Raw genomic sequence first — 25,939 nt, 5'->3', positions numbered from 1 at the left:
CTATTTTTCCATACAGTATCAGGAAAATCTTTTTTGCTTAACTATGAAATAATGGTACTGCGATACCAAGTTTTTCAGTACTTTAAGTGCGATTTCAGTCGTCATTTCATTATATGTATATAGTATATGTATGTACATAAACATTAAACTACAAATATCATTTAATATCCAATTCGAAGGGGAATTATAATCAATAAGTGATACTCACCTGATGGGTCCGATCCACAGACGGTAAATATCTCCGAATTCAGTGATGACTGCTCTACCCACCAGTCTGCCATAGATAGGTACCATCGAGTCCATCAGGGGACTATCACTTATCAGTTATTATATCCGAGCTTGAGAGAATTGGATATTGAATGAAATTTGTAACTCATTGATTGTGTAAAAAACAGTCACGGTGATGCGATAAATATTTATATAATATATGTATGTACGCATTTTCATATTCAGAAATGGGATTCCAAATTTGTTCGTGGTCCTATGAGTTTAAGCCGTCGTCCTTACAAGAAAATCACATTACGTTAAGGGCTTGTGCAATAACCTTGCTTCTTGCAGACTTTTGCTCTGCACCTGAGTATGCAAATAGCTTCTACAGCTATATATTTGAAACCACGCCAATATTAACACTGGCTAATCCTCGCCGAAACGATAATACCTCAATATATCCCTGTCTTGAGCTATAAATCAGTAACGAAAAAGAATGACGATACCAGATACTCTGAAACATTGTTTCTCGAAAGAGCGATTTTCTGTAATGACACCTGTCTACTTACAAACTGTTATAAGAAACTTAACAAATGGGTACTTATTAGTGCCCCTTATTTAATGACGTTCGTCATGAAAAAATGAAGATGATGGCCAATAATTTCACTCAAACAGTTTTTGTTCAATTTACAATAATCTCTAATCAATAAAATTGCCTGGCGGTCTTGTTAGTTGGCATGAGGGAAAGATATACCTGTATCTCAACACTGTCCTTTAAACTTTTTATTTTTGCTGTGGTAATTAAGCAATTTTTGCCGCATGCCCTTTTCTAGCTAAGGCCAGGAAGTTCAACACATGACAGATGGAAAATTACGATAATCGGGAAAACTGTGGTAGGATGAGAAATCCAGCAAATCTACATAGAAACAGAGAAATTGAAAACGACTAACAAATCAAGAATTACTATCGGAACAATTACAGATTGTATAAGAGAAAAGAGACGGGAGATACCGCATTCCATGTTTCGTTATTTGAACAATAATGAAAATTCAAGGCGATGCTGTACTTCTGGATTTTCCTCGTAGTAACATTTTAGAGTATCAGGCAATTCAATATAAAATTTAAAACGCACGTAAAACTAGCAAGGTTTTCATATTCCAGCATGAAGTATTATTATCTTTTTCCTTCTCCCTTTCTATTCGAATATATAAATAAGCATATACATACACATATATATGTATATATACATAAGAGCCCTAGATATTATGATGTGATCTAGCTGAACGAAGAATGTAACTGGATTAGAATGAGTGATATAAATACAAAACATAGAAACCTTACGGCAAGAATGTTGATATGAAATCACCTAGAGAGAAGGTGGCAGGATAAGAGCAAATTGAGTCTTATGTATGCAAAATTCTGGTTCTTGTAAGATAACAGAATATGTTTGGCCAGTTGCCAACATTGTGATAACACATTATCAATCAAACACTTAATATGTAGTGCCCTGTATGCAGTAATAACATTTCATCTCTCATCTGAATGTTAATCAAATGATCAAGATGTGTATGTCCTTGTTTACTGGGTACTAGCCTAACTACCTGCTTAATGACTTAACCTTCATCTGAAAGTAGCCCGTCATGTTACGTGGGATAGTGACACTGGTGATAAATGCAGAATGCAAAATTAAAGAGTTAAATTTGTATTAACAACTGGATTCCTTACATCCAAACTTGCAGGCAGCAAGTTGCAACCAAGTTCAGACAATTCTTTACCAAGTAAACAAGGAAAGTGTTGGGCGCGACGCCGCAGGGTATGAACCTTATTTCTTGAATTAAAGGGGCCTTTAATTTAGGCGCTTATTTAAGCAATTTTTCCATTTCAGTGTCATAATGTAAGTGATCTCTACACTCAGGAGCATTACTCTACGTGACATCTTCATTCACGAACCCTTTTCTGTGTAAACCCTTTGTCTGAGAACTTTAACTTAGCGAACTTTACATTTAAAGTTTCAGTGTAGTAGGGAGTCCTAAAATATCAGATTTTATTTGTGTGAACCTTAAGTCTTGACCCCTAATTTGAGTGAACCTTGAATCTGAGCAGCGATTTATTGGATGATATTTTTATAAGGCTAAATTTACGTTGCATCCGGAATTTAGAAAAATAAATTTAGGAAAACGTCTGATTTAGGCGTGACAATAACTCAAGTGAAGGCTGATTTCAAGAGTGTTAATATATTAGACACTAAATTTAGGTTCCTCAACTCAAGTTAATTCATAAATTTGGGTAGTTTGATATTATGTAAATTAACTCGGAATTCGGGGGAATACCTGTGAATTCTGCAATTATGTGTTTTAATTGCAAGGAACCCTGATTTAGACCCCATATAAACTGATCCCAGAGATAAGATGCTCACCATAAATACTGTATTGAAGAGTCCCTATCTAATTTAACCGTGAAAAAAGTGCTTGTATGAACTGATCTAATTAAACCTTGAATTTAAAAGTTGGGATTTAGAAAAGTCTTGAATTTATTTCAAATAACGACTGGTATGGTCAAGTAATAAGTCCACAAACATAAAAGATGTCGACTCAGACTATTTTAAAAATCATTATCCAATATACCCTTACTGTCCGTCTCGATTAGAATTAACATAGAAGGATTCCCTGTTTATCATGTTAATTCTTTGAGTTCAATTCATATCAATATCCATGTCTTCTCATTTACAACACCCTGACTGGTCAAGTACCGGGGCCTAAAAACTATAAGTTACTTATATGTATTTCAAAGGCTTTTTGTGAACAAAGCAGATTATAAGCTTATATCTCATATCATTTTGAAATGAATATTATTTGTTATCTATCTATTGAACATCAAATATTAACAATAAATTCTTTTGCATTAACCCACAAAGAAAAACTATCAGCTCTGCAAGCTTATATGAAAAAATGAAGCTTTTAAAGCTATCAAATAAGGAAACGATTTCTCAGTAACTCAGGCTGACTATTTTGTGTGAAAGACCAAATTAATCAATTAAATGAAAACCGGTTGTCTTTCCCCAAAGTTATTCACTTTACATTATGTTAGTATACGAATCTATTGTCATGTTTTCTTTTTGTTCGACAGAATTCGTTGATCCGCGTTTGATTTAGGAGAAAAGTCCCTTAAATTCAAGTGATGAACCGATATTTGTTTAATAACATAATACATAGGCAAAATGCCAAAAATGAATACTTTATATATGCATTTATTAGCATTATATGGTACCGGGATTTTGAGGATTGCTTATTAAGTAACGTGAAAAAAAAAGGAAATGGTAGATGGTTCTAAACCCCGTATAGTACTTGGTATAACGTGTTTGCCCTTCGAAGTCCTAATGATTAGAGTTCAGTTATGGTACGTCTCTAGGTAGAGGGGTAAATGGGGAGGGGTCGTACCAATCATATTCTTGCTCCCATGGGATGTCTGGAAAATGACAGGATTCTTGCAGCACTGTATGTTAGGAAAGGCTAGGGACATTGGGACTACAGCCCCATAAATTGTAATTATAGGCAAAAAGTTACAATATAAAAAAATAATGCACTTGAAAGTTTGAACGTGTACGGATGTGCTGCAGAGAAAGCTGCACATTTTGGCGATGAGAGAGACAAAATAGAGTGGGGATGTGTTCAGGAATAGGCAGGTCAAATGTAGTATACATGCATTGTCTGAATCGTAGGTGTGACGTAAGAAATACTGAAAGAATGAGAAATGTGGAGATATGAGTATGGACGTAGTAAAGGATTGACATCATGCATAGGTGACACGACAGATTAGAATGTTTAAAATGTGGAAAGGTCTACAGGTTGGTGAAAATCTTAGATGATTCAGAGGGGTCATGAGGAACGAGGAGAAGAAGAGAAGAACGAGCTCGGTGAGTACTGACCAGAGGCGTTGGAAAGGGAGGGCCCTAATAGCCACGAAGCCCAAGAGATAGTTGTGTGTAAAGTCTGCTGCTATACTGTTGATGAACCGTCCCAGTTGTCTTATTAATTGGCTAATGAACACTCAACCTAGCAGTTAAAGTATGAACGGCTTAATGTACGAGTATGTGGTATATATATAAATATCGTATATACGTGTGTGTATATATATATATATGTGTGTGTGTGTGCGTGTGTGTATATATATATATATATATATATATATATATATATATATATATACATACATTATATATATATATACATATATATCAAAACATGGTATTTCTGAATGAGTTTTTTCAACCTCAGGGTTTATTCCTCTATAGCAGTTCATTTCAACGGATTAGTATATGTACAGGAAGACTTAATACCCCCGGAAGCATATCACTTTACAAAAGTCACACGATTGTTGATAGCCAATGCAGAGATCATTTTAGAGAATTATAGGACTGAATATTTAAAAATGTATGACTACGGCGCTGAAAGAATATTAAGGTAAGTACTTAATCCCTTATTTTAAAAACGTCTTCAAAGTAACTATCTCTGACTACAGATTTAAGTCAGGTTTGACAATTGGACATCGGTAAATTTCATTATTTCCACGACGTATAACTTTCTTAAAAAGCAAGTGTTGACATTTCCTAATCCTTATTTAATGACCTGTCTGTAGATGATGTTTCATATCTGTAATGTTTGTAATGATACGTTTGTCTGGATTTGTTCTAGCAATAATATGACGTTAGGTGGATGAGCTCCCTTGCTGAGAGAGGTGTAACATTTGCCGGGGGCTACGTATTCGTTTATGTCATCATTAAGAATTATGAGAACACGCCAAGCGCTTTAGCAATGTAGTTTCTGCCCAAGCGTTTTCAAAGTGAAGACACTTGTCAATAATGTCAAAGTTTGGACAAGTGGTGACGGGAAAAGGAAAGAACTCGATCCAAGTTTTGGGTTTTCATTTAGAGGCCTTGGCTGACCACTCGCATATTAAGCTATTCATTTTTAAACGTTAATTTGATACATTACCCTGAGTTCCCATTTCAAACTGATGCATCGGATATTTTCTACAAACCATGTTAACTAAAGAATTTATTGGTTACATCCATCAGATACATGTATTTTTATAGCCAAGGGCCTGAAGAATCGCTTTGTCGGATGGTGGGACTCAAAACCATAAAAAGGCTGGAGTGTATATTTAAAAAGGAAAAAAAAAAAAAAAAAAGTTACGAAATCGAGAAATGAAGAGGTCCTATCAGCCACAATAAACTGTGGTTATCTTTGTATCTTACTTATCAAACTATGTATATGTTTGAACATGGAAATATTTTGGTTGTAAAAGCATGTAGATGCCATAATGGGAAATTTTGTTTGTAGAAGATGTGGCTTGGAAGATCACCTTCAGAATTTGTTGGGACACAACCGCTCGTTCTCCATTGGTGTAACAGAATCGTCTTTCACCTCCTCTAGGATTATAAATATAATCAACACAACGTATTTTAGTTCGGCAAAACAACAATTGCAAAATAAATGAAGATGAAAAGAACCACAGATTAAAGAACTTTTCGAAATTATTTCCAACCAATCAGCTTCAAGGAATGGTTGTGACATAATCAGTAAGAGGGATTAGCTGTAAATCCAGCTGGACTCTGCTTTAGTAATTGTATTAATGCACAAAACTATTGTGTAAGTGATAAAGTTTATATATATATATATATATATATATATATATATATATATATATATGTGTGTGTGTGGTGTGTGTGTGTGTGTGTGTGTGTGTGTGTGTAGGCATAAAGTTGGATAGAAGTAGATTTGCTGTCTCCTGATCTGAAAGAGATATTCCGGTATCACCTCCGGCATACCAACCCTCCCGTACGGTTCCTCTTCCCAGAGGAGTTTCGCCTATGTTTTTAAGATACCACTCCACGAAGGGATTTCACGAGCAGGCTCTTCATCGAACAGCGAAGGTGGCAGTTTAAAAATACGGCCCTCATACTGTTTAGGTTTTCAATGGGTTACTGCTCTTTTGCACTTGGCTGTAGCCACAGCAGCTATAGCAACGCTATACCATAAGCAGCGAGTTCATGTTCTCTATACAAAAAACTTGGCTGAATGATCTATTTTTCTGCGTTCTTATGGCGAGAGACAGTTGTGACTTTTCTGACCTGGCTGAACTTTTGCAGGTTTTTTTCTTATTAATCAATACTTTAAAGGAATCGGTTTAAACTTTTTTCTCATAACCACTGGACCTGACCAAACCATTCCACAAACGTCACTGAAATCTGATGACATCCACACCATTTACATAACCAAAACTTTAAGTGACTCGATTCTCCTAGAGTGAAAAATACCACCATTTCAGTTATGTCCCTCTAGACTCTTTGGGGCTACATTAGAAATTATTTAGGATACTAATTTTCATTTGGACTTGCATTTGTGTAAGTAACTATTTCTGGTGTTTGGCGTTTTTTTGAAAATTCTTGTTTTATGAATAAATATTACAACAAATTACAATATACTATATATTGACTAACATAAAAATAGATAATCTATATATTACAATATGCACCAACAACAACCTTTTTATTAACTTACATATGTAGAATTATTATATATATATATATATATATATATATATATATATATATATATATATATATATGCAACCATTAGTAAATAAGAACGTGAATAAACTTCATGTGGAGTATACACATATTCTCATTTACTAATGGTACAATATTATATATATATATATATATATATATATATATATATATATATATATATATTCTTCATTTGGATATATACACATATGTAAATATAACTGTGCAAGCAAGCAAGCAAGCAGTAATAAAAAAGGAGTCTTATTTCCCTCCTTTTTCTTTCCATCTAAGAATGGGAATTAAAAAGTTTCAATCTTGGAGTGTTCCAGCACCTGGGTCCATAATTCATTAGACTTAAGACGACGATATTAGCATTTCTTCTCTCCGGAGAACTAATCAATATTTCCGTCTCTTACGCTTTGAAACAGATTTTCTCTTATTCGGTTTTGTGTCGTACGATGATTGGATAGCTTCATCCTCAATTTTCCTTAGCTCTCTTTCTCTTTCTCTAGAGGAAGTGTTCCAGAATGAATTAGAATTTCGATGAGCAGCTAATATTTTGGGATGAGATTGCTAGCCCCCCACCTAATCCATCCCTAGATGTTACTCATATCATTTTTTAAATTAAGTAACAGGTATCTAATTAGTGGTCATCAGTTCGATAATCGGTCCGTGCTTATGTGGGTTTCAAAGTTGGCTTCTACTCTTAGTGGGATAAATGCATAGATAGAAAGATTGATAGATAGATAAACCAGCAAACAAATATGTAAACACAAAAATTACATACATTCATACATCCATACACAAAACATTATATATATATATATATATATATATATATATATATATATATATATATATATTATATATATATATATATATATATATATATATATATATATATATTATATATATATATATATATATATTATATATATATATATATATATATATATATATATATATATATATATATATATATATGTATATTATATATATATATATATATATATATATATATATATATATATACTTACATATGACTCAGTAATCATAATCGCCTATAAATAATAATTCTCCCTGGTCTAAGTTATTCCTAAACTTTGTGACATAATGTTGGATATATATATATGTGTATATATACATATATATATATATATATATATATATATATATATATATATATCTATATATATATACTAATATACATATATATATTTAGCGAGCAAAGACGGTCTTTTGTGTATAGATATGCGAAATTTCAGGGAAATACTTAATAAATTGCATATACTGGATTTCCTTGGGTGTAAAGGTAAGCTAACTACATTTTAATTTTATTTCATTTAGGTGAGCGAATGACTGATTTTTTTTCTTTTTTTCGAGGGAATTTATATAAAAAGCACAAGATAGTTTTATAAAAAAGTTTTTCTTATATATATATATATGTGTATATATACATAGGAAATGCTTATACACATACACACTTGCCTTGCACTCACAGACACACACACACACACACACACACACACACATATATATATATATATATATATATATATATATATATATATATATATATATATATATATATATACGATAAACGTATACACCAGTCAAAAACTCAAGTCGAGAGAGAAACTGTAACTGTAACTGTACAAATGTTCACTGGAAATCATATAACTTACATAAGTTTTCGTTAAAGTTCAGTAGCCAAAAGAAGAATGACTGATTTCTTTTTTTCGAGGGAATTTATATAAAAAGCACAAGATAGTTTTATAAAAAAAGTTTTTCTTATATATATATATGTGTATATATACATAGGAAATGCTTATACACATACACACTTGCCTTGCACTCAGACACACACACACACACACACACACACACACATATATAATATATATATATATATATATATATATATATATATATATATATATATATATATATATATATAACGAATAAAGTAGCACCATTCAAAAACTCAAGTCGAGAGAGAAACTGTAACTGTAACTGTACAAATGTTCACTGGAAATCATATAACTTACATAAGTTTTCGTTAAAGTTCAGTTAGCCAAAAGAAGTTTGGGGCTTCGTTTCGCGTTGAAATCTGTTCAATTCCCATAGTTTTAACTGCATATATCCAGAGTAGTCTGAGGGTCTGAAGTGTAATACTTGTTGTCTATGGCATTTTGCCTTTGGCATTTCGGGTTTGATTCCCGAACAGCTTTACAGTCTCGGTTCAAGTATTCATTGGGAAACACAGCTGCGAAACGATGCCTCAAACCGACATCGACGATTAATTCAAACGAACGTAACAGCACGTGAACTGAGAAGACGCTCCCGGCTTCTTGTACGCATTTCAAGGGGTAGGCACATCAAGAATTTATCATTACTTGCAATAATGGTAAGATGAAAAAGATAGGGAAAGGATCTTAGAGAGTTTTCTCCCGTGGAGAAAAGTAGGTTGACATTGGCTTCCGCAAAGATTAAGTTATGATTTAAAATCCAAGTCGTCAACACGAATCTTCGTACGCCAACTATATATTCATTATCGTGCGGAGGACGACAGCTTCTATGCTTTACATAATGGTGGCTGACGATTGCTACTGGGTTAGCATGTAAGCGAATTAGTGACACTGGATGAGGAAACCTTCTTACATAAGAAAATCTTTTCCACTTCATTTGTAAAATGATAAAAGTATATATGCATTTTAAAGATATATATATATATATATAAAATATATATATATTATATATATAATGATTATATATATATATATATATCATACATATGTATACATATAAAATTATATATATATATTATATATATATATATATATATATATATATATATATATATATATATAATATATATATATATATATATATATATATATATATATATATATATATATATATATATATATATATATATATATATATATACATATATAACTTTTAAACATACTTAAAATTTTACATGCACATGAGTGAAAAGGGCAAGGCTACGATTCTACACATGATATCAATGTAGAAATGTAAAGTAAGTGTAAATTTGTGTAATCACGGGGAAATCCGCTGATAATCAACTCTTAGGAAAACTTTGTTACACTACGTGATTTACCTGGAAGAAAACGTTCACCTTTGATAACTATTCTCTTGTAAAAAAAATCGCAATCATGCCACGTTAGAAAAAACCAGATCGAAGAAATAGATGAGAGAGACAGAGAGAGAAAGAGAGACAGGGAGACACAAAGGCAGAACGTTAATAACTAAAATTTGAATAAACGATAGCTAAGTGAAAGTCTATTGTCAGCAAAGCAATAGTTTTTTTTTTCTTCTTCTTTTTGTGGGGGTACCTGGGCGGACAGAGCTGCTTAGTCATATGGCAGAGAACAGACAGTCAAACTTAAAAATTCAGGTAAAAAAACAGAGTTTTAGCCCGACGGCTTTCTCAAATCAGGAGAAAAATAACAGGGAGAGACTTTCAACCTTTAAGCTACCTCTTACATAGAGGTATCCACGATCTTAAAACCCAGTGCCTAATTTCGTTCAAGTCAGAGGAAATCCAGTCGATAGGATCGTTAGTACTACCGTCCTACTCCCGCTCTCTCTCTCTCTCTCTCTCTCTCTCTCTCTCTCTCTCTCTCCTTTTTGTCTATCTGTTCATATTTTTTAGCTTGCTATCAATATTAGGAGTCAAAGTCATTAGACCTATTCATGAATATAGAAAGCTCATGGTGTTGACCACCCACCAGAGGTTGCAAATCAACCATATCAGTCAATCAGAAACGAAATGGAAGCTTCAAAGGTACCGGCTGCAAGCATTTGCCTCTTGCTCACACAATAAAAATGAAAATAAATAATGCCAGACTTAGCCGGTGACTTATAGATAATTATCTTGCTACTCAGGGTCAGTTAATAACATTGATAATGATAGCGATAACTATATAAAAAAAATTCTTCTGGATTAATACCCACAAGGCAAAATTAAGCGCAGTTACGAAAAAAAATTTTTGGTCACTATTAGAATATTAATAATGATTCAATTTTTTTAAATTGGAAATCTAAGCAAGGCGTGTCCGAGCCCAAATCTAGGTAGGAAGAAAAGAAAGAAAAAAAAAAAAAAAAGATAATCGATTCACTTGATCGTGCTGGTTGAGGAAGTGAAAACGTTTGAGAAACAGGTGGGTTCGCAAGTGTGTGCCGGGGTGGGTACGAATGAGGCAGGTTGTAGCCGGTGAACTCCGCAGCAAACCAGTATTACTTTTGAATTCTTATTTTCCTATTGTAGTTCCGTTTTCTTTCCAGTTATACAGATTAATCATTATACACCGTCCATATGCAATGATATGGAATATAGAATTCAGGCCAAAGTCCTAACGCTGAGACCAATGAGGTCATTCGGCGCTGATAGGGAAATTGAGAACAGAGAGGTTTGAAAGGTGTAGCAGGAAGAAAACCTCGCAGTTGCACCATGAAACAGTAGTTAGGAGAATATGAATGGAAGTACAGTAAAAAGAAAGGGGTTGCAGCTAAGGGTCCGAAGGGGCGCTGCGAAGAACCTTCAGTAATGCCTAGGGTGACCATTTATTTGACTTGCGAAAGGGGGAAAAAGGTATACAGGAAGCCCATGCGCACTTGCACCTGTGTTGAGTCGTTATAAATTCAGAAGTTTAATACATATCAGTATATTCAATTACAGGTGATAATAAATGAGAAAGTCTATCAATCAGTGTTTTTATTCAGACATTATCGCTGACATTTTAAAGTCTATCAATTAGTGTTTTTATTCAGACAATATTGCTGACATTTTAAACAGAAAATTATTCTTTAAATTTTAAGGAAAATTACAGACGTTATTTAAAAAGAAAAAAATTCTTACATCATTCTTTGGCGTATTTTTGGCTTGATTTGATCTTTACTAAGTATATTCAATAACAGGAAATGATAAATTAGGTTTATCAATGACATTGTTTTTATTCAGAAGTTATTTATTGCTGACATTTTAAATAAAAATTAGTCTCTAATTTTTAAGGACAATTGTAGTAATTACATAAAAAAAGAAAGGTTGAAAGGGGGACATTAGGGCGTCCCCCAAAGACCGCAATTTTTTGGGGGGTAAAGAGTAAAAAAGAGGGACTGTCCCCCTCAAAGGGGGACGTATGGTCACCCTAGTAATACCTACATGTGCACTGACGGGACTAAACCTCCTACGGGGAATGAACGTATAATAATATGTTGACAGTCTTTAAATTGGAAGTATCGTAAAAAACGAAAAAAAATGATAATTGATAAATGAAAAAAAAAATAAACAAACAAACAAAAAGTTGCGCTACAGTAGATGTAATCCAACCTGTTCTGCTTGCCCTTCTCATGGATTGCATAATAAACAAAGTGGAAGAAGACGCAGAATTCTGGAGTAACGAAAGTAACTTGACAAACTTAGAAATCGTGAAAGATACAATTTTAAAACGCAAAACACAACAAGCTTGCTTGATTGACTGCATCCATCTAGACATATGGATATTAGACGAATGTACATGAAACTGAAATAATAAGGATAGACTGTGGACAAGGGGATGAAATAACGCTGGGTGGAGAAAAGGTTAACGAAGCTGAGTATTTCAATATTTCAGAAAAAATTATTTTCATTGCGGGATCTCGAGTTGAATTCTAGTGGCAAACTGAAAAGAAGCAATTCAAATATGATGCCGGCTGAAGATGATTTGAAATCAAATAGATTGAAAATAGGTAAGAAAGTAAGCGTATGTGTAAGTCTAGCAGAATCTGTGTTGCCTTACGGACATGAATCAATTATAAGAAAAAAAAAAACATTTCGCTAATTTTGTTAGTTTGAGAATAAACCCTTAACAAAAAAGAACCCTGTGTTAGGAGTCAGATTGTGACATAGGAGGAGAAATGACACATTGAAGAAAATTGCAGAAGTACCATAATCAGATGAGATATTGATGAAGGGACTTGGGAGAGTGTCAGCTAGGCACTCTGGGTGCAAGAAGAACTAGAAGAAAACTATGAGGGAAATTGGAGGGGCGGGATTTGTTTAAGAGAAATCGCAGGAAAGACGGGATTGTCGAAATTTCACAGATGCCCTCTGCATGGCATGGCGTTAAAAGCAATGATGGCGAGGATTAATTAAAATCCAGCTTCTCCTCTCTCTCTCTCTCTCTCTCTCTCTCTCTCTCTCTCTCTTTTAGGGAATTTCTTCATAACAACACTACTATCCCAGAAAAGATTAGTTTCTTGCTTAGAGAGAGAGAGAGAGAGAGAGAGAGAGAGAGAGAGAGAGAGAGAGAGAGAGAGAGAGAGAGAGAGAGAGAGTTTCTTTAGATGTCACTAATGTTGGAGTATAAAAGTTTGCAGTTGTGTCAACACCAGAGAGAGAGAGAGAGAGAGAGAGAGAGAGAGAGAGAGAGAGAGAGAGAGAGAGAGAGAGTACCTTTAGATATCACTAACGTTAGAGTATAAAAGTCTGCAGTTGGTGTCAACATCAGAGAGAGAGAGAGAGAGAGAGAGAGAGAGAGATAAAAACACTGAGGATATCCACTCATAAATGATACCTAGATATCATCAGAAATTTATGATGTACCTTCAGTTAAAGAAAAAAAAACTAATGAAAATAAAAAGTTTGTTCGACAGAAAGGTTTTCTAGTACACGTTCCTCATTTCGACTAATGAGCGTCAGCTTAATGAAAGTACAAGCTTCATTATAAAAAAGAAAAAAAACTGTCACACGGAATACAGTCATATTTGTTTTCTCGTTAGAACCCTGTTTAAACCTTTAATGAATAGGATATACTTATTTGTACATGCTGACAACATCGAGCTTCATTTGTTTCTGCCATGCATTAACTAACATCATATAAACAGTTCTCCATTATTTCATATAATTTGTCCTAATAATTCATACATGCGTATGCCTTTATTATTCTTTACAAAGGTCAAACAAAAAAATGGCATTTGGTTTACGGTTCATTAGGGACAATGTTTGACTTTACTGTTGCACCTATTAAGGCAAGCAGGAGAGTTTGTGTTCCTTCTTACTCAGGAATTAAATTGTCTGGACACTCCTGTGACACATAAAAGCAAATTTTTTTTTATACCTGGCTGTGGGTAAGCTTGGGATCATATTGTATATATTTCTTTCAATTTCCGATTATCTGCCTTATTCCTTTTCGTGATGATATGGGTTTTTTATAACTAATTGTTTCAATTACATATTAGGTTATTCTGAACGCCTTGTCAAAGTATGATCAAAGTAGAGGTTATTGATGAAGATGTTATTATCCTGTGCTACTCGTTATTATAAAGATCATGTCCTCATTCCTGGCCGGTAGAACGGGAAGAATGAATAATCCATCAAAGGGATTCAAAAACAAGAACAAATGAAAGGGGGGGGGGAGGATTAACGATCACTAAACGAGTAATTCCACTGATTATACGATACCAGAGAAGGTAATGATATTTTCCAATGATGAGAGGTTACTTAACTCAGTTCTGTTGATGCTGATAGATTAAGCATATGTCCAATCGCGGTATCATCAAATAGTTCTTATCAGTACTATAAGCTCAGGTAATAATGTAAAACCCATAAAGCAGTCCTCACTTCAATTCCGGTGAGCTTTAATCACTGGCTATTTTGCTATCACTGGTAATCCTGAGTGAAGCTAACTTAATCTGTGCTATTACTTTTTCTTCCAGTATTTGTAAATGTCAGACTCACACCATTTGCCTGCTACGAGGAAGTCGGCTCCGCTATCATGAAATCACACAAGACGACACTTGAATCACCCAAAAAGGGGGGGAGGTGGGGAGGGGCTTCACCCTAATACAAAATAGTGACCTAACAATTCTACTCAAAAGACCGGCATATAATACATTTTTAAGATATCATTTTGTAAATACAAAAACACTGACCTCAAAATTCCGTACATTTTATAGTAATTTTCAGTTAAAGAATATTTTGGTCTTATCTTGACAAGAGATGTTTCAGTGCAAATGGTAGTTTGGGGTCATCTTATACCACCGGCATCAGTTAAAACCATAAAAGTCCGACTGAAAATCCGTCGGCTGTCTTATCTCAAAGTTGTTATGTCCGCAGAAATAGCCGGTAGTTACTTTCAGCCTTCTAATGTATTCCAAAGGCCATGAAATAGTATTTTTCGTAAACAACTTTTTAAACCGACATATGGGTTTTCATGCTGCTAAAGCACTCAGTGTTGCTAACATTGTCCAGATTTATGATAGTACACTGAATATACAGATGCGTTTCATTAAGGCGTTTACTCTATAGAAACAAAACCAACTTCTTGCCTTTCCTTAGACTTAGACCGTTTTGACCAAAAAGTGCTTTATGAAGTATCTGTGACGCGGAGCCCCTACCGAATTACTTGTATTTTAAGAAATTACATATCATCATACAATATATTTATTTGCTATAGAAAATTCGTATGGCCCAGGATAGGTAAAATGACCTTTAACCATATTTCAAACAATCCTTTGAAAAGATATAGTGGAGGATACGCTATACCAACGACATTGATACACGTCTCCACTTTGGTTAGGTGTCTGAGAGCAGCTTGAACCTCATTTTCATAATGATAAAACTTGATGAAATACGTATGGAAATGCGCAGTGCTTCCGAAAATTGGGAGGAATTTTGAAACATTCAGTGTTCTAGTGGCATGGAAATCCATAAGTCGGTTTAAAAGTTGTTTACGAAAAACACTATGTCATGGCATCTGGAATCCATAGTAGCTTAGAGCAAGTAGGAAACAACAACAGGTAGTTATTAAGTCAGTGAGAACAGAAGGCAGCGTTCCTGGCTAGTTTTTATGGCTACTTAAGACCTTGTTTTTCTTGTTTATTGTTTGTTACATGTCAGATGTCCTTCATTACTTAAGCCAGATACCAGCCACCTCTCTCCTCTTGAGATGAAAACTCTCACCATTAACATCAAGACATTAGATTTATTTAATCTTGATAAAAATCTAGGAAGGACAAAACATTTTTTTTCTTCTAGTTTCCTCTACATTGTGACTTTTTCTTTTATTTCTGGGGTATTCGTAGCATTTACATAACTAAGGAGAGCTAGTGAAGTTGTAAATACCGAAAGTGTGCACAAAGTACGCTTAATACTGTGGGTGCAAATAACAGGTACCATTGGATACAAAATCTTAAGAGTTAAAAACAAGCAGAATTTAAACTTCTGCTGTTGTGTGAGGTACACTAAATCATACAATGGGCTACTTTTCTTATTTCCCTAGCACTCTACCTCCCGTTTTTTATTACTTTTTAAAATAATAATTAATAAATAAGATTAAATGGACAAGATAGCAAATGAAAGTTTATTGGCGTGATTATTCCGATAATAAAATGACTGCTGAAGACTGATTTAATTGTAAGGGAAAAGTAATGAAGATACCTAAGTGAAATGGTTCACTTCATTAGCTCTGGTCTTAAGCCTTTGAATTTGAGCTTCTTACATACAAGTCTTCCGAAGGAACCAAGTGCCCATAAATTTATTTTTCGGTCTGAATCTATTGACCTCCACCAAGAAAGTTCAACAAAGGGTCTGCAAGCACCCGGAGCTGATATCTCAACACGTTATCGACAATTTTACATGCACTTGTAATATCCAATTTAGAATTCAATGCGGGCGTGGATTTATCTATTTATTCATTAATTTTTTTGGTGAAGGGATGGAGCCCTTGCGGATTGCTTTGTAGCCATACTGTGTCTATATTTAGAATTTGCATGACGAGGAAACAAAAAGAAGGCGGAATAACCTATACCATGTTTACCTATACATTTTACAAAAAACTTAAGCAATCTATTGACAAGCTTAAAGATCGCTAACGTACACTAACTTGGGTGTTGTACCTCAGTGGGAGGCAACCTCGCTTTTCGATTGGTCAATTACAGAGGAATTACATATCAAACCGCCGTCATTAATGGCAATAGCAAAGACCACTGAATAAAAGTAGCCAAATTGACTGATGGCTATTAATATTGGTACTGGTGTATTTTATTACCTAGTTCCATGATATGGTTATGTTGAATAAAACCTTAAAATTCTGCCAGATGATTGTAAGGATCTGTCGCCATCATATTTCATTAGATAAGTACAAGTTCTGAAAAGACTGGCAAAAGGAAGAATAATAAATTACCATTGCGATCTGTTGAACATATATATTGTGATATATAAACAAAGATGATAACAGACAATAGTTTATTAAAGTCCATTTGCGAACGTGACCTACTGTGGCTACTTTTCAAGATTTGAAGGATGAACCACATAACATCAAATGGACCATATGCTGAAAGTAAATGCTTGAAAATCATTTGTTGGGATACGGCATTTCTGATCTTCCTTGCATTTTCAGATGTATTTCTTTTAATTCATGGACAAAAACTTATAATGAAGTGACATGACATAACTTGGCATCCATCCCACGAATTAAAGACTTTAGTAAGTACTTTTTCTACAGCAATCCGAAGCTCCTATGCAATAAAACAAGAAAGACTACGTTTTGGTATTAAGTAATTCTCATAAAATAAAAAGGAATGCTTTTTAACGTTACCTGGAACACAATTACTCTCCATCCACATCGTTCTAAATAAAATTCCGATCTCATCTCATTGAATATCAAAACCCTAGGGAACCTTGACTGACAGTTAATTTAACCAATGGATTTTATTTAACTGATCCGTATCAAATGATACGATAATAGCTGAGGTCATTGGTGCCTTTTTGGATCTGAATATCCACAAGTGGGTTTTAGAAGTAAAAAGTATTATCATCAACCAACCCCTTTTAATAGTACTACGACGGTAGCAGTACCCTTTCAAGTTCCTTATCAACCACTACCACCCTATCATCCAACTACCACCCCTCCCCCATACCACTAACTCTCGGGCGAACCCAAACTCCCTCCCCGTGATACTGCCTCTGCTTCATGATGTATGAACTAAGGGCCTCTCCTCCATATGAATTATTCAAGGCGATCACTAATTATTCAGCTGATTGGTGGCATTTCCCCATTTGGTCATTTATAGATTGGGTGATTTCAGACCAACGCTTTGTTTGCAAGGTGTACTGAGTCGCACTGAAAAAGGACTGAGAGAGAGAGAGAGAGAGAGAGAGAGAGTACACTTATGCATATACATACACACACACATACACACACACACACACACACACACATATATATATATATATTTTATATATATATGTGTGTGTGTGTGTGCGTGCGCATGTGTGTGGGCGCAGGGAAACGGTCTGTATATTGAATTTTAAACGAAGAAAAACACAACCGGATGTGCGCAGATGTTTAGACAAAACACTGAAACCGTATTTGGAGAAGAAATGTAACACGGTGCAAAACCAGATGATAACCAAATTCAATGTTGAAATCGAGTGAAAGGAAGAATATATTGAGAATCATGAATTGATGAAATGAGTAATAGCTGTTAAGATTTGTAAAAATTTTATTTAAACAGGTTTTAATGAAATTGAAGCAATATGGTATATAAAAAATTTGAGTAACAATTTTTACTATTTGAATTCAAAGAAATTTTAAAGTATCGTTTTGAATAATTGGAAACAATTTTAAAACTATATAATATATATATATATATATATATATATATATATATATATATATATATATATATATATATATATATATATATATATATATATATATATATATATATATATATATATATATATATATATATATATATATATATATGACATATATATATGTATATATATATATATATAATGTTTTTTAAATATATTGTTACCTATTTGATTGGGTTTGGCTAGATGAAATGAATAATGATTGACATATTGCCTTACGGACCACTTACCCAGAAACAAATATGTAAGCAAATATAACAAAAGAGATGACATACCTTCTAATTACATTTAAACAAAAGGGAAAGGTGGCCATGAAAGTATCAAGTCCAGTTGTCTGACGTTCGAATGCATCTTGAGTATTACAGAAGCAATTGCATGGAACCGGGCTGAAAGATGAAAATCTACTCAGTTTTACCAGGAGCAGAAACTACAGTAACCAACATTTTTAGCGTTCTGCAGTCATGCCGACGTCAGTGTCCAACTTTAGATAAAGCAATCTTACTGTGTTCGTAAAATCCATTTCATGTCACAACTATTCTTTCAGCACGTTGTTCGCTTCTAGCTGTGCTTACATGGTATTCCATGAATATTCTTTTTCACTAAAGCCAAGAGGGTAATGATAATATTGGTGCACTTTCCCAAGAAATAAATGATAACAGTTATTTTCATATTAAGTTTGAGGAAAGTCATAAAAGTTTACACCCAGCAGTCTTAGCTTTAGAGGGTAATAAACATTTCTTTCTAATTAATTCCCAACAGACATGAAAGTTTTCGTTTTAGCAAAAGAACATACGTGTCACTGTCTCATTTAAGTTTGTATCCGTAACATAATATCTAAATAAAAGATAGTTCATATTTTCCATGTTATCTGAAACCACACTGAAGCATTAATCTTTGTATTAAAATGTCTGTTTCTAATGTCTAGTGTCATTACATAGTCTTCCGTAAGCTGCCTCTCTGCCATGTTTTTTTATGATATCAGAGCGTAAGTGACAACTGTGAAAGGGAAAAGTCTTATAACCGCTTTTCTAAATGACTCGGACTCTTAATTACGCATACGATTAGCCAACATTCTTATTTTGTTCACTGATTTTCTTCTCCCACTGGCAACAGTTTCAGTAAGGCTTAGAAGCAAATATGATTCACAGAACTCGGAATTTTATGCAGTTTTATGCTAAAAAGTATCGTCCCATGTGGATAAAAACGGTATTTATTGTAGCCTATAATTTAGTTTCAAGATTAAGTACAACAATTTTTTCAAATACTCCTTTTTCTTTCTTAGTTCTGTGCCATATGACTGCATTAACTATCCCATCGCACTGCCCATGATCTTAAAAGATACTACCGAATACTCGAAGTCTAATATAACTAAATAGACTATAACTGAGCTGAATCAAATCAGAGCTAGTTTGGGAATGGTTACCTTTTGTTCTTGGCTCTTCTATTAAAAATGCGCCACGACTGTTGAGTTCCCCCAAGGTTTATTCTTCCCTCTTGTTAGTGCTCCAAGTGCTTAATGGTCGGATCAGATGAGTAAAACTATAGTCACACATTCACGTATCACGGCCGCGTATGCTCGTGTATGTGAAACGTTGGCGTAGAAGAGCACGTAACACCAACGTATGTATACTGTATGTATATTGTGCGTTACTGACTTACGTCAACCTCACCGTTGCACGTGGGGTGAGGTCAACCTCACGTTGTCCCCTCACACAACGGTTGGGGACCGTAGGGTGCAAAAGGGCCGTGCTGCACAAAGGGCATTGCATTTCATTATGTCATCTGTGCAGAAAGAAATAGTTCCTTCGCGCTGAATCGCCAGCAATAAAATCTATGAGGTTTACTGCATTCTCGGAAAAGAATCCATTTGTTTATGTTTTTCTTCAAGTCTCGCCCTCCTTAAGAAATATATTCTATTGTTGTGAAAGGAGTCCCTTTACAAGTTCACTGTTACTTCAAAATTCTTGCACGATGGTTATGACAAGACCTGGCCCCTCTCTCTCTCTCTCTCTCTCTCTCTCTCTCTCTCTCTCTCTCTCTCTCTCTCTCTCTCTCTCTCATTTTTAGGAGATAAACAGGGATGAATATCAATCGAAGTCTGCATAACGAATATGAATCAAATCCAGTAAACTTGTGAATACGTCAACAGAAAACAAATATATTTATAAAGCTGTACCGAAAACTGTAAGTAAAGCTAAAAATTATTTGTTCACCTGCAAATCAAAATGCTGAAAACACTTGCACATCAGCCGTTTATTTTAGTTTACTTATAACAACCCGAGCCCGCCGCACTAACCTTTTATCCCAAGGTACAGCGTTGCCGCAACGTCGTACAAGGTTGTAATTCCACGGGGCAGTTGCAGCGTAGGTTCCCCCAACACATGGACGAACTTTGGTAGGATATTCATAAATCCATGAACTATAGCTGCAAAAGCGATTCTCACTGGTGGTTGACAGACGAATGACGGGTGAAACTTTAAACTTGCTAGCTCAAAGATGGCATAAAGCTTTACGAAAGAGCGTAAAGTAAACAGAAGTAGAATTTTAGAGAAGTTCTCCGCAAAATGCAGAGATAAACGATGCAGGATATAAAGCCACCTGTTGATTGTCCTCTATTGCTGAAAAAACTAACTGGCAAATGTAAGGTAGAATTCGCCATCATTATGGAAGCGTTGATTAATAGATTGCCATTAAGAATTACGATCAAAATGTCGATTCAAGGCAGAGACAGACACGCAGAGGCAGTTTCTCAGTAACACCTGACCAACAGTCATAGTCTTCTTAATTGGCATTTTTGTAAAGAGAGGCGGTTAGGAAGATATTCGGTTATCTAATTTGCATTGCTCTTAAACAAGATAGCCATTGGATCTGTTTGCCTGGCATTGTTATTAGGCCCAAAGAACTGTTAGTTTCACTGGAACAGTATTGTTCTCACGGCCAAAGAGCAACTGGGCCTATTCAAACAATTTACATCTCTTATTCGTGGAAAGGATGGGAGGCAGAACACCGGTTACGTGCTGAACGACAGGCTAGGCAGCCGTATCAGATGGATAAAAAAAGAACTAAAGAATATATTAAGGCAAGAGTCCTCTCTCCTATGGTCAGAGGTAACAGCAGTTTTGCCATCAGATTACATACGATCGCTTAAGGTGGATTCGCGGTAGTTTTAGATTTTTTTACGATGTAAATAATGCTTATGTAGATGCCCATTAGACAATGTGATTGTATTATTTACAATGAAGTAAAGGTTCGCAATCCTTGCAATTAGAGGAAAAAAAAGAAATCACTTATAATGATTAGTGGAAATTACAACGAAAGAAGAAAGGACAAAAAGATATTGCTATTGGAGGCCCACGAGTAAAAAGAAGTAAATGATATAATTATGACAATGAAAAGGAAGTTTATATAACCCTTAATAAGAAGGAAATAAGCGTTTGATATAAGCAAAGGATTATAGCAAAATAGGTTTGAGAAGAACAAATAAAAACAGGAAATACAGAAAACAAAATTTATAATAACAAATAACAGATAACCGAAGCAAGCGAAGAAAGGATAGGGATGGAATATTTTGAACAGGAAAAATAAGCATACAAGTGTTCACAGTACAAACAACTTCATCAAACGATTTTCGTATTTTCTTTCATCATCTGTTTCACAAAAGTTTATTTTATGTTCGATTGCTGTAGGAATTTTTCCCCAAATACCTTAAAATTTTGTAACGTAGATACAACTTGGAACAAAATATATTAGTTCTAAAGTCTGTTTCAGTGTCTCTCTCTCTCTCTCTCTCTCTCTCTCTGCTCAAGATCTCTCTCCTGTTCGCAACGTAACCATCAACATTATTAATCCAGCTGTATGTGATGTTTGCTCAGCTGCCTAAGCCTGTGTTTATGTTACATGTTTATGTATGTTTTTTGTCTCCGTTTTAACGGCCACACCACATTAGCATTCAGTGTATCAGAGAGAGAGAGAGAGAGAGAGAGAGAGAGAGAGAGAGAGCGCATATTTCTATTAACATGGTGAAATTCCAGTCTCCAGTTCTCACTCTCCACATACGTATACATATACATATCTCTACGCATGCCCTCCACCCAACACTTTCGTTGTCACCTTCATTACACCTACTCTGAGAGGACGGTAAAGGTCATTCCACTAACAGGAATTCGTCATAAGAGCTTATACATAAATATCCTGTTATAAGGCGGCTTAAAAAACAAACATGACAGAAGTATACACACCTGAGAAAACCTCGAGCCTTACAATTATATATGGCATAGTGGTCAAGGAAATGAAAACAGAATGTCTAACCAATCTAGGAGGGAAATGAAGATTGTAGTAAATAAGACCTTAGCAGATAGCAGCAGCTTTTAAATAGTGTTGAACTTTCCCATTAGCAAAACTCTTTACACTTTTATTGATTACAGAATTGGTGACCTTTGATGATCTTTTCACCAGTTACTGATACTAAATTAATCAATCACTCTTCATTAATATTGCCTGGTGCAATTTCCTATAACTTCGAACATTTTCAATAGTCAATAATGTAATCACTAAATATCAGACTTAGATGTGATTTTTGAAAATATTTTTGAAAATATTTGTGATATATTTTATGGAAAATTTGAATTGTTTTCATGATTGTTTTCTTAAAGTGCTCCAAATTCATTGCATCAGTTCTGATATTCTGTTGTATAAGTTATCACTTCCAATAACCATTGCTGTATTACATCCCTTTGACATTGGTGTTGACTTAAAAGTATTTATAACATTATTTTATTATTCTCGGTCTTTTCACGATGCCTTGTTCTCATCTCTCTCTCTCTCTCAAGAAACTGAAGAGTAATGTCATCGCACCTCACATTACTTTGATTTTACAGTTATATTTCTCTCACTGATGGGTCGTTCTGTCATCGCTCGAAATGATGATTTTATTGAAGCGATTTTCTGTCAAGTATTGGCTGTAGTTAAATTTTGGAAAATTTGTAAAAACTTTTTTCATTTTGTTGAATTTTGACAGGATTCCAAGATCCTAGTGTAGACTCTACTTTTTAGTTTTAATTTAATGAAAGCTTAACCTTGTCTTGACTCCCCGTTTGATTTTTATGGTAATACTAACTTACTCTTCTTATTTCAGGGCTGTGAACAGCAATCTACTGCAATATCGACCCTTCTGATATGGCCACCGGTTACGATAAAAGCCAATAGAAAATAGATGAGAGTTGAATATCATATCTACTTTCTCAGTGATAAGAGGATTTTATATTTAGAAAACTCTACCTTTAAAGAGCAGTGTTTCAGAGAATTAGCCTTATCCTTTTGAAGGATTTAGAAAGTAAATCACGTTCAGCAGTGCTGGAGTAGTAGCAGATAATCACCAGATTAAAAATCCTTTCAGTAACCATCGCTGGTACTGATAACTTTCCTATTGAAGTGACTTAATCTCACCTCTGTGACCTGTGGGAAGTTGGTTATCGTCTACTTGCTCTTTACATCTATGTGATTTTTATTTTTGTTAGCATTTTGACATTTCCATTTTCTGTTGCCAAGAAAAGAAAAATAATAGTATCAGTAGTGAAATCGTTAAAAGCAAAATTATTGTGGCTTCCGGGACTACTGCAGCCGCAGAAGGCAAAATGATACCCTTTTTGTGTACCTAAAGTGGATTAATACCGAATATTCTGAAGGCAGGTTCGTAACTTCCAAGTCATTCTAATTTGAAAATTTAAATAATAACAAAAACCGCATTACAATAGTGAATAACTAGAGTGATTGTCTTTATAAAAGCTGTAAAACAACTGTATAAAAAGTGAGAGTAAATTTGATATTCGTTAGTTCAAGAACAAATTTTACGAAAACCCGGAGAATAAACTGAGCCATTTGTGCACTAAGTAACAAGTAGCACAGATGAAGCTCCACTAGCGTCAGCCATGCTTGTGGTTTGACGTCAGTTCCGCCACGGCCACCAACTGGAATATTTGATAAGTCTCTGGCTGGCTGGCTGGAAGGCCTCTGGAACCCCAAAAAAGCAATCATGGACACCGTCTCCAGGGCCGCCCTTCTTATCGTACTGCTGTTGGCTTACACCCGGCCTGGTGAGTAATTATTTCTCTCTCTATCTTTATCTCTCTCAATTTCTGTATGAATTTTGTTATTCTTCAATTGAAATTTGGAGAAATTTTCATTTGGCTACTTGTAACTTGCTTTTATGGTCATGGAATATAGAACTTTGACATTCGTTGTTCCCTTACTGACATATATAATATATATTATATATATATATATATATATATATATATATATATATATATATATATATATATACATATATATATATATATATATAATATATATATATATATGTATATATCAGCACGTAAAAATATATGGATGCAAGTATCTATTTATGCATATGTATGAATATATACAATCTGTATGTCAGTATGTATAATGTTTATAAGTAGTGTGAATGATGCAAGTGAAAATTTTTGTGAATATGTTCCATAATATATCTAAGCTTTAAAAAACGACAAAAGCTGAGCCAAGCATTACTCGCTGCATCTTAACTTTAACGTGCCTGTTTTACACTGGAGTGTGTTTGATAACTGCAATGCAAGAAACCTATAGTTAAGTATAAAATGATTATCAACTTTCGACCTTTTGAGTATAAAATACTCCAGCGCTAACTACAAAACATAGACGGAGGACGTGAAAACCTTAATGGTGATGAAGATGATGCTGATCATAGGCATCCAACAGACAAAAGGTTGTGAACCTTATGGGTTGGTAGTAAGCCCATATCATACATTTTTGGCAGCTAAGAACAATGTACTGTAAACTGGACACGATCGCTCTACGTTTCAAGATTTAGTTTGAGAATGTAATTAACGGGATATGTCATTGCATGAAAGTATGTTACTGCATATCAAAACATTCAATAGAATTTGGATGATTACCTCGACTATTTAGTTTAAGATAATACAAAGACTACATTGCTAGAGAACCAACGTACAGATGAAATATCACAATTCACACACACATTATGTACACACACACACACACACACACACACATATATATATATATATATATATATATATATATATATATATAATATATATATATATATATATATATATATATATATATATATAACGTGAAAATTAGCCTAGATATAGTACGTACATCCAATCTTATTTTTTCCAATGGTGATGTGTGATAAAAGAAATCGGTCAATGTGATTTTTAAATATTTATATATATATATATATATATATATATTATATATATCATATATATATATATATATATATATATATGTATAAGTATATTATATCTATATATATATATATAATATATATATATATAATATACACTATATATATGTGTGTGTATGCGCACGCGTGTGTAAGTGTTTGTGTATTTATTCACCTATAAATACTATATATATACATATATATATATATATATATATATATATATATATATATATATATA

General features: G+C 34.0%; 1 protein-coding gene across 1 annotated transcript in view; it reads left to right on the top strand.

Annotated features, from left to right (window-relative positions):
- Nucleotides 1-25,939, top strand: part of LOC135217036 (uncharacterized) — a 383,250-nt gene that overhangs the window by 10,988 nt on the left and 346,323 nt on the right. The window contains exon 2 of the mRNA XM_064252632.1: nt 23,581-24,538. Within this exon, the coding sequence (XP_064108702.1) occupies nt 24,478-24,538 (61 nt within the window). The 5' untranslated portion in view covers nt 23,581-24,477. The remainder of the gene's footprint in view (nt 1-23,580; nt 24,539-25,939) is intronic.

This window comes from Macrobrachium nipponense, chromosome 7 (genome assembly GCF_015104395.2).
Source record: "Macrobrachium nipponense isolate FS-2020 chromosome 7, ASM1510439v2, whole genome shotgun sequence".
Lineage (NCBI taxonomy): Eukaryota > Metazoa > Arthropoda > Malacostraca > Decapoda > Palaemonidae > Macrobrachium > Macrobrachium nipponense.
The sequence above is the reverse complement of the archived record's forward strand: the minus strand, read 5'-3'. Positions and strand labels throughout refer to the sequence as shown.